The 10,193-nt window shown below is 32.5% G+C and overlaps 1 protein-coding gene across 5 annotated transcripts in view; it reads left to right on the top strand.

Moving 5' to 3' along the window:
* The first annotated feature begins 477 nt into the window (after positions 1 to 477).
* Positions 478 to 10,193, top strand: part of LOC106875944 (protein CASC3) — a 46,266-nt gene continuing 36,550 nt past the window's right edge. For 3 of the 5 annotated variants that reach the window (XM_014924269.2, XM_052965603.1, XM_052965600.1), the window contains exons 1-3: positions 478 to 640; positions 8,330 to 8,354; positions 9,270 to 9,319. In XM_014924269.2, coding sequence (XP_014779755.2) covers positions 536 to 640; positions 8,330 to 8,354; positions 9,270 to 9,319 — 180 coding nt within the window. In that variant the 5' untranslated portion in view covers positions 478 to 535. The remainder of the gene's footprint in view (positions 641 to 8,329; positions 8,355 to 9,269; positions 9,320 to 10,193) is intronic. The other 2 variants (XM_052965605.1, XM_052965604.1) reach the window with 2 other exon arrangements.

The following is a 10,193-nucleotide window of genomic DNA, read 5'->3' as shown; positions in this document are numbered from 1 at the left end:
GATATGAACATTTTTATTTTAGTTTCTTATAAAATTTGTGTAAAATTCCTGAGAGTTAATAGACATATCTTATGAACATATTACAAGACTGGCAGAATTGTATGAATGCCAAATCAGAACTGTATTAAGAAAATTTCTGAAATTTTCTTGGGAATTCTTCAAATACAAATTTTCAGTTTACTTTACAAACTCTAATAGCACCTCAAAAATATGTTCTGCTAATGATTACAAAGTTGTTGGTTTCTTGCGTGACTTTCAAACTGAATAATGCAGTTATGCTTTAATGTATTTCCATAATTATTCTTAAAGTAAAAAACCAAAGTATTTTTTATCATTATGGATATTGTTGTTCTTTTTCTGCCGTTAGAATTTCTGCTAAGAGAATGTAAAACTAGTTCTGCCCTGATCAAAATGGATGTCAGGTTATCCTTATCTCATAGGCCGGAATACAAGTTATCACTGAAATATAAGTCTCGCGTGATCAAACGGTAACAATCGAGGTTGGTGTGGCATTAGGTAAAAATCGTCAGCTAAAATGGCGGAAAGACGTCGACGTAGGAGACTATCTGAGGAGGAGAGTGGTGAAGAGGTATCAGAGGATTCTAAAGAAGTTAAGACGCGTGATTGTCCTTCCGAATGCGTATGTACATTATTTTCACCTCTTTTTATTGATATTAAAATGTGTAATATCGATGTTAATGCACCGAAACCTCGTCGCCTGTTGCTCGAGAGATCGGTTGCGTTAAAATACTGATTAGCTTCTGTTAGTTCTGCTTATTTTCATGGATCGTAACAACCTACAGAAGGACTTTTACTTTCTTAATAAAACCAAGACGACATCGAGAAATCAATTAAGATTTAATTAACAGCAACTGTGCCTCCTCTGTGTTGTTTATTTCTCTCCGGCTTTCCCCTCAGTTTACGTGTGTATATGGTACATGTAGATTTCTACTCCTAAAAACTATCCCGGGTAATAAAGCAAAGCTTGTTCTCGCTAAATGTTGGGGTAAGGAAGAAATTGTTGCCTGCTTGTGTACTAACTACTTACTGGAATTTCATTTATACGAAATATGGTGGTAATGATTGTGTATTAGGAGTAAAACATTACAGTGATTTTTTCTGTTATTTCAATACGATGAAAGCGAGCGTAAATTATAGGATTCTACAAACAACACGGGACGTATTCAAGTAGGTTTCTCGGACAAACTCTTTCTTGCAACACCATAGAAGCACCAATATAAAATAAATGCGTTTCTCTGGCGTTTTTGTTTTGATTGTTCTTTTTATGTTATCTCATCATTGTTCAAAAGAGAAAAAAATGAAAATAAATAGCTCTTTTATGAACACTTGCAAGAATGGAGTCATCGGTGTCAATAACCCATTGGCACTAGTAATTTCTTGTGGGCATTTTTAAAAGCTTTTAGTTTATAAAGTTAAACTTTTATTTTGATATGATTGAGCTTTTGATATTCGTTTTTAAATTAAAACAAAGATCAGATACTAAACTACAAAAACAGTTATTACAATTTAAGCTAGACATTTTTCTCAAATTCTTTCAGGCTGACTAACAACTTGCAGGTTTCAGTTGTATCTCAGACAATTCTCAAATAGTGTTCCACAATGAGGAACAACTATTTACTTATATAGAATAAAGAATTTACTCATTTTGTAATTTGTTTAATCTACATTCTAAAAACCACGTGCATATAAAATATAAACTTCTTCTATTCAGTTCATTTAACCCAATTTAAATATTCGTCGATCGATAATGATAAAGTTTATATTTATATTCACTCATTTTCGTTTCTTTTGATGTTGAAACTATGAAGTACTGTGTCTGATAGAAACTGTCCCACCAATCATCTCTTGTAAAACATTATGAAGAACTCCATCCCTACAGATGCTTAACATTTTAGCTATCTATATATTTACTGTGGAGTTATTTTGTTCATTTTCCAGTTAGTAGTGCTTGTTGTTTGAAGAAATCTTAGTATTTTAGGTTAAGAGCTCTTTATTTTAATTACGTGATGTTTTCCTTATGTAATTACGGCGATATAGTTATATGGTATGACTTTAAAATAGGTTGATGAATATTTTCGTGCAAATTTACTCTGTGATATTTGTAAGTCTTCATATTTGATCTCTTCTATATTATATCTTTTATATGTCGATATTTATCGTGTTCGAATCATTTCTAGTTTTAATGTTGAGTGTTGTGTTGACGTTTTATTTCAATTTGTATTTTCAAACTTCTTATTTTAAAGTATTTAGAGATATATGAGCTCGGATTTTATGAGTAACAAATCTAAATCAACTTGGAATTTTTTTTTCCCTCCAATATACTCCACATTACTGTTAATTTCTTCTTATTTTTTCAATTTGAACGGTTTAAAGTCTTGGATTTCTCAATTTTCTATTCATTTTGCCTGGAATAATTTACATTGATTTAGTTAACAGGAGTCCGGAAACCTTTTGAATTAGCGATCAATAGGTAGCCTAATTCTTTGATCCCCAATAATAACGGAATGCTCACCCATTCTAGGGGAGTCACCTTGGTATCAGAAAGGCACGAGTAAAGAACTGCTTGAACATTGTAACTCTGAATATATATACAGAGACGGATTTTTCTCAAACCTCTTTAGGAAACCTTATTTTCGAGCCAACGAGGGAACGTCTTCGGAGTCACTGCACTGGCTAGAAATAACAGTAAAATCTCTCTTCACTCACAATCTACAAATGTTGGATAATGGGTTCCTGCATATTTGAAAAGACAGGGTGGTCATAGCTGGAATAGGTTTTTGAACATAGTTCTGCTCTGTCAGAACTGACCTGGGACTTAACATTAACCTCTTATTTTGGGTTACCACTTTGTATAATTATATTTTCATATACAAAAACGTTTTTTTTTTCTTCTTTCTTTCTTTATATCATAGAATTTGTCTAAGAACATTTTCTCAACCTTTTCAATACCAGTGATGACTAGCTTGCAAACCATAAATGTATTTGGCTTGCATTTGTAATTACATTTACTTCCTTTAAAAATTACATAAGCATTTTCCGATGTTCAGAAAATGAAACACAGTGCAATACTAAATACTTTCATTTTGTCAAGTATTCTTATTTGCGAAAAAGAGTTAGTCACTGATCAGTAATTTGTATTTTTAAAATCATTCTTTCCTTACAATATACTAGTGTGTGTTCATGTAGGCTATTTAAACTTTTAAGAGCCATTCACGTTTACTGCTTTTTAGTTTATTTATTTATTTTCAAATGAATCATTTTCTAAGATTCTAGCTTCGAAATTTGAAAAGGTTTGTTAGTTTCTGTTATATATATAATCATTGTCGTCGTTTTAACGTCCACTTTTATACATCAACAAGTTTTCTTAGAGATGACTCTCTTAACCAGTTTAAAGTTAATTTTCGTCCTTTTTTTCTGTAATTATTAGCTCTTTTAGTAATCAGACAAATTTTATTTGGGGTAAACCGAGGAACACGAGGCAAGATTAGTGTAACTCTCTATTTCAAGAAAAGATGTAGAGAATCCATTTTAATCACAGGAGCAAATAGCTTCTAGCTTATCTGATAGTTGATGAATGAACTAGTTTATGCTTTTTATATATTTTTTTTACATGCTCCCAAAAACAATTTGCTTTTTAACGGAAAATGATGTTTCAAGTTCTAGAATTTTTGTTTTATCACAATAGGTTAAATTCTACATAATTGAAAAGAATGGTTCTTATAAATGATCCACTGGAATTTTATTATATCCAAGAGTGTAAGGTATTGCGTATAGTCTGGTCAGCACAAATATTTACAGGTAATGTAGATGATGAGGAACAAAGAGTTGTACAGTATTAGTGGGATGGAGTAGAGCTAACAAGCTGAAACAACAAAGTCTGTTGTTTTAGTGGTGAAAAGGGCATTGAGTACCTTGTACAGTAATAGACCATGGTCTGAAGACTGTCAGAAAGATGACTTTCTTCTGCATGTTCATGATGTATTTAACTAAAATTGTGTCACATAGTAAGTCTGATGAGCAATATAGTATCTACAGTTGCTCATGCTAAAGTATTTTTTTACCTCTGAAGAGTAGCAAATTCTTGTAGTTGACATAAGATTAAGAAAGTGTATCTTCCATGAGAGCTATATGTTCCTGGGAAGCTTTTATGATTAATTACCTCACTCTTAATATCTTGGTCACTACAGCTAGCAAGCTGTTGAATTTAATCCCCAACAATTGTATTACACAAGCATTAGTATCATGTTAATTTAATTCTGTACTGGATCTTATAAATCCTTCACCTTTCACTGCTTAATACTTTAACAGGATCACATTACTTCAATTATTCAATTGCCTTTACAAAGCAGAATGCTTTCTACTAGAAAAAATATCCATTCCAAAAAGTCTTGGAATTTTTCTTCTTAATTTACAAGTTAGAAAAATTAGCATCAAATAAATACAAAATTGCATTTTCACAAGACTTGATCAAGTTTGAGACTTAGTTGCTACAATTATTGGCTTTTAAAATATCACCATATATATCACCAAATATCATTGATATTTTGTACTCATTAAGATTCCTATAATATCAACACATCTATTTCTTTTGTGAGGGCCTTATCAGGTTTCTGTATCTAGTTTACTCCGAGTAAACAGAATGAAGATTAATTTATTTTACTGCAGACATTTCTGTGGTTATCGCATTAAGAAGTGAAGCATTTTTAATCCTTCACACTGATACAAATAGAAATTTCCTCTTCATTGATTTTAGTTGTATTATCATGAAAATAAATTAGGCAATGTCTTTTAAGACAAAAATTTGTTTGCTTTTAGAATATATTTGATTATTGTAATTGTGTACATATCTACAATGTCTACAGCTTGTTTGCTTAATAGACAGCAAAGGTATTCTAAAATGATTAACTTTCTAACAGTTCCTTCAGTTTCTAATTTTTCCTATTTTCTTATATATATATTACCTTTATATTTTTAAACTCTTTTAATTATCTATCCTTCACTTTCATTTGCTAAATACTAAAAGTAATAATTTCATGTTTTAACAAATCAATTAGAATTACACCTTTTTTTTTTGTGGTGGAAGTAGTTAGGTTATTTTTAGCTCATATTGACTAACACATTGTTCTGATCATTTTTCACTTTCTTGTTTTAACATGTTTCCAGGATACTCTATTGGGGTGAAAAGATACTGGACGAAAGATTTAATGACTTAAAGGCAACAATAGAAATAAACTGTTATGAAGTTCTCTGATCTTATTCTTTGCTATTAATTTATAATATTTAGTATCTTGTCTATCAGGAGCTTAATCTTTAAACATTGTGTAATTTACTGATGTTATCCTAAATCAGAATTAGGATTAAGACTTAGATAATTAAAACAGAATTTATTTGATTATCACAACTATCAATATTGAAAACTGAATTTTATATTACTTTCATTTCACATGTAGGTGTCTGTAACAGAAGATATGAGGCTGAAATTTCTCACAATCCTAACAGACAACTTTGAGAATATTTAATTGGACAAAGATTAGCTGAACTTCATGTCTACAGAGAAATTGTAGATCAATGGCTTGTAGTTGCCACTTGCAGTTATGGTCATTAAAATATTTCAATGATTTTTCTGTTTTATAGTCTCTTGTCTCTGACCTAAATTGTACTTAAGAATTTCTACATTCAAAGGTCATAGTTTCCGTTTCATACAAAGTTTTAAACTTGTAAAAAGCTGAAAGCAATAATTAAGAGAGCAAAGCCTTTAATTGAGTAACAAACTAACAGTAGCAGTAAATTGGTTTTGTTCACTGTTTGAACAATAAAAAAAATTCAGTATATTAAAGGCATTCTCACTCCCTGTGCTGATAAAGTTGAAGAAATCGGTAAACTTATGTGAATTCTTAGTCACTACAGTTGCATAGTCTTTAAGTAAATATGACAAAATCCCTTTCTTTATATTTTGCGTAATTTTCAGAATTTGCTCTTTTTTTATTTGAAAAACCCTCAATCATTTTGTTGCTATACTCTGCTTCTGTTTCAATTAATTTAAAAAATTATGAATAATTTAGTAATATAACTTTGTCGTTATTAAGCTGGTATTTGACTCATTTAACAGGAAACTTTGATGGAAGGTTTTAATTTAAATCACTTAAACATTTCATTCAGTCATATCCAACCCAAATATTGTACCTGTTTTATGTTTAAACTGGCTAGATCTGGCCTCTCATAGCTATCGTAGAATGTCATTCTAAAAATAAACAATCACATCATTGAAATCTCAATGCTACAAGATAATGTATAATAATATATAATTAATTCAAAACACTGTGAATAAATATTACATTTGACAGTAATTTGATGCTAAAGGGTTAAAGACGACAAAAATAGATGAAATCAGCTGTATCATACTTTGATACTCAATGGAATAAAAAAAATAAACACTCCTAATAAAAGCAGCATTAAAAAGTGCAATGAAAAACAGAACCAATAAAATATTGGTTATAAAAATGTTAATGCTCTAATATTAGATTATTGCCTGTGTAGACATTTGTGGACACTCTAAGTAAGTTACATACCTAGTGTACTTTCTAGTATTGTGAAAACCAGTACTTTCTTAACTATTATAATCAAAGGTTAATTTCTGACTCTAAGATTATGGGTTTGTTTCTTTCTTTCTTATAATGTCTCTCCAACAGTACTTCTTAACCTCCTAAAATTAGTCCATAAGATGTAATTTTCTATGGCTATTGTCCAAATTAACTTTTTTCCTTTTTATTATAGTCTTAAAGTTTATTTCTAGCACCTAATTACTTACAAAACGTTTTATTTTCAATACATTTAATTTTTTTCAATATACATTTTAAACTACTATTGATTTTGTTAACTGTAAACTAAAATTTTAATATTTGTAGTATTTTCACTTAAATAATGTGTAATCATATATATATATATATATTTTTTTTAATTTTGAGCTAGTTAATGCAATCTTAAATAAAAGGATTTTTACATTATTTGCATTTGATGGATATTTGTCCTCATCTTGTTTGTTGTTAACACGTTTCAGCTGATATACCCTCCAGCCTTCATCAGATGTCTTGGGGAAATTTCGAACCTGGGTTCTCATTCCTAAAATTTCCCCAAGACACCTGATGATGGTTGGAGGGTATAGCAGCTGAAATGTTGTGTTAACAACAAACAAGATGAGGACAAATATCCATCAAATCGAACTAAATTCAACAACTGGCACCCATGCCAACGTCTCCTTCACCGGACACTAAACTCGGTTTGTGAAGACCTCTTGGGGCAAGTGAAAGCGAAATCGTGATGGCACCTGTACCAGTGGAGCGCTAAGAGCACCGTGCGAGTGTAATCGTTGCCAGAGCAGCTATCTGGCTTCCGTGCCAGTGGCACGTAAATAGCACCATTTGAGCGTGATCATTACCAGCATCACCTTCCTAGCACTTGTGCCGGTGGCACATGAAAAGACATTCGAGCGAGGTCGTTGCTAGTGCTGCTAGACTGGCTCCTGTGCAAGTGGCATGTAAAAAACACCATTTTGAGCATGGCCGTTGCCAGTAGCGTGTGACTGGCCCTCGTGCCGGTGGCACGTAAAAGCACCCACAACACTCTTGGAGTGGTTGGCGTTAGGAAGGGCATCCAGCTGTAGAAAGTCTACCAAATCAGTTTGGAGTCTGGTGTAGCCATCTGGTTCACCAGTCCTCAATCAAATCGTCCAACCCATGCTAGCATGGAAAGTGGACGTTAAACGATGATGATGATGAAATGTAAATTATGTACATAATTCCTCATCTCTTGAATATAGAACTGAAAAGGATTTTTATTACTTGCAATGATAAAAATAATGTAGGATTTTATTAGTCTGTATAATATTGTATGAATGTAGGCATTGCTGGATTGTTGAATTCTTTTGTCGCTATGTGGCCTATGGTTTGATCCCATTGTGTGTTACTTTGAGGAAGTGTCTCCTACCATAGCCTTAACTTGACCAAATTCTTTTCATTGAAATTTAGTACACAAAAACTGTCTTGGAAGCTTCTCTGAGGATCCTTTCTTGTTTTCAGGTAGCAGACTGTTAACCAGTTGAACAATTTAGCAGAATACACATTCAAGCAAGATCTCTAATCTGGGGATAACTTTCTCCCACCAGTCTCATAGGTCCTTCATTTCACTATATGGGATGGGCGTGGGGTGGGGAGAAACCATTAGTTTCAGTTATTATTGTTATTTATTTAAAAATTATTATGAAAAAAATCAGTGTTGAAAATCAGTAACATTTTCACTGTAATTTTTCCAGGTTAGTGAAGATGAACATTCAGATGGTAAGTAATAAAATTTTTTTTTAAACTTAATAAATTTTTATTTACAAAAATGCTGGATATTATTAGAAAACTTGCTGGTTATCAACAAAACAATTTGGTCTTGTAACTACTTAAATGGAGAATATCAAGCCAAAATAACATGTATTCAGTTAGCTTATTGATATATATTTTTTTCATTTGTCATTAACTTTGTTGACATGATCAATCTTCTCTATATGTTTTTGTACTTAGGCTTTTGTAATATAAATCAATGAGAATCCATTTTCCTTCATGGTAAGGTATTTGTTAAAAGCAAGATTCCATTAACCAATTATAATTTCTTTCATCAATAAGTGGCAAATTGGTTGAATTGTTAGGATTGGATAGAATGCTTGTGGTATTTTGCCCAGCTCTTTGTGCTCTAGGTCCAAATCCTGCCACGGTGAACTTTGCTATTCAACCTTCAGATTTGTTAAAAAAAAAGAAAAGTACCTTTCTTGGGAACTGTAAGAACAACACAAAGGATACCTCATAGCATTTACATTCTGAGTTCAAATCTTACTATGGTCTGCTTGTATTGTAAATTTACCACACAGCCTCATTTAACACTATCATCTGGCACCTTGGGTGCCTTTTGTAGAGTCCATTCTGTTGCAAGTATTCAGACCAAACCTCAGTTTCTGAATGTCTTTCACAAGTCTCAAGCCCTGTAAAGAGTCATAGGTAATGGCTTCCCTCTTTATTCAAAAATGATATTTAAAATGCTTAAAATTTCAATCACTTCAATTTCTATTCAAATTTTCGATACAACCAATTCCTGTTTTATTTTTAGCTTCTTAATTGTAAGTTGTCTGCTAGAAATTCAGTCATGCTTACTTTAAAGAAATATCATATTGATAGTCATATCTAAGTTATTTTATTATTTCTAACTTTCAGAAGTTGAAGTGTCTGATTATGAGAGTGTTGGTGATGGAAAAAAATCTACTGTAAGTTTATTAACTTTTTAAAAGAATATATTATATTTCTCTGTTATCTTTTGAAAGAACTAACTGCTCTGGTTAATATACTTTCAATGAACAGTTAAGTCTGTAAATTACAAAAAAAAAAAAAAAATCTGAAGAAAAATATTCATCATCATCGTTTAACGTCCATTTTCCATGCTAGCATGGGTTGGACGGTTCGACCAGGGTCTGGGAAGCCAGGAGGCTGCACTAGGCTCCAGTCTGATCTGGCAGTGTTTCTACAGCTGGATGCCCTTCCTAAAGCCAACCACTCCATGAGTGTAGTGGGTGCTTTTTACGTGCCACCGGCACAAGGCCAAAGGGAGCTGGCAACAGCCACGATCGGTTGGTGCTTTTTATGTGCCACCGGCACAGAAGCCAGTCAAGGCAGCACTAGCATCGGCCACGTTCAGATGGTGCTTTTTACATGCCACCAGTACGGGTATCACAAATTACAATTTCCATTTGATTTTTATTTTGATTTTTATTTCTTTCGAACCTACACATATCCTCCGCAGTCACGGCCCATGTTTCACTACCGTAAAGCATGGCAGTTCGCACACATGCATTGTACAGTTTACCTTTCACTCTGAATGAGAGGCCCTTTGTCACCAGTAGGGGTAGAAGCTTTCTAAACTTTGCCCAGGCTATTCTTATTCTAGTGGTAACACTCTCTGAGCATTCATCCCCAAACAGCAGTAATGATGGCATTCTTTCATTGATGAAATTCACCAATGTGATAAAATGCATTGCTGGGCCATATTTTCCCAGTTTTCTGTGGCTTGAAGCAGACAAAGTGTACATCTGATCAGTTGATAGTCATATTATTGAGCGGCAATTTTATTTTGTTTCAATCCTA

This window comes from Octopus bimaculoides, chromosome 2, assembly GCF_001194135.2.
Source record: "Octopus bimaculoides isolate UCB-OBI-ISO-001 chromosome 2, ASM119413v2, whole genome shotgun sequence".
In the NCBI taxonomy this organism is placed as follows: domain Eukaryota; kingdom Metazoa; phylum Mollusca; class Cephalopoda; order Octopoda; family Octopodidae; genus Octopus; species Octopus bimaculoides.
Note: the sequence above shows the minus strand (reverse complement) of the source record. Positions and strands in the feature narration are given on the sequence as shown.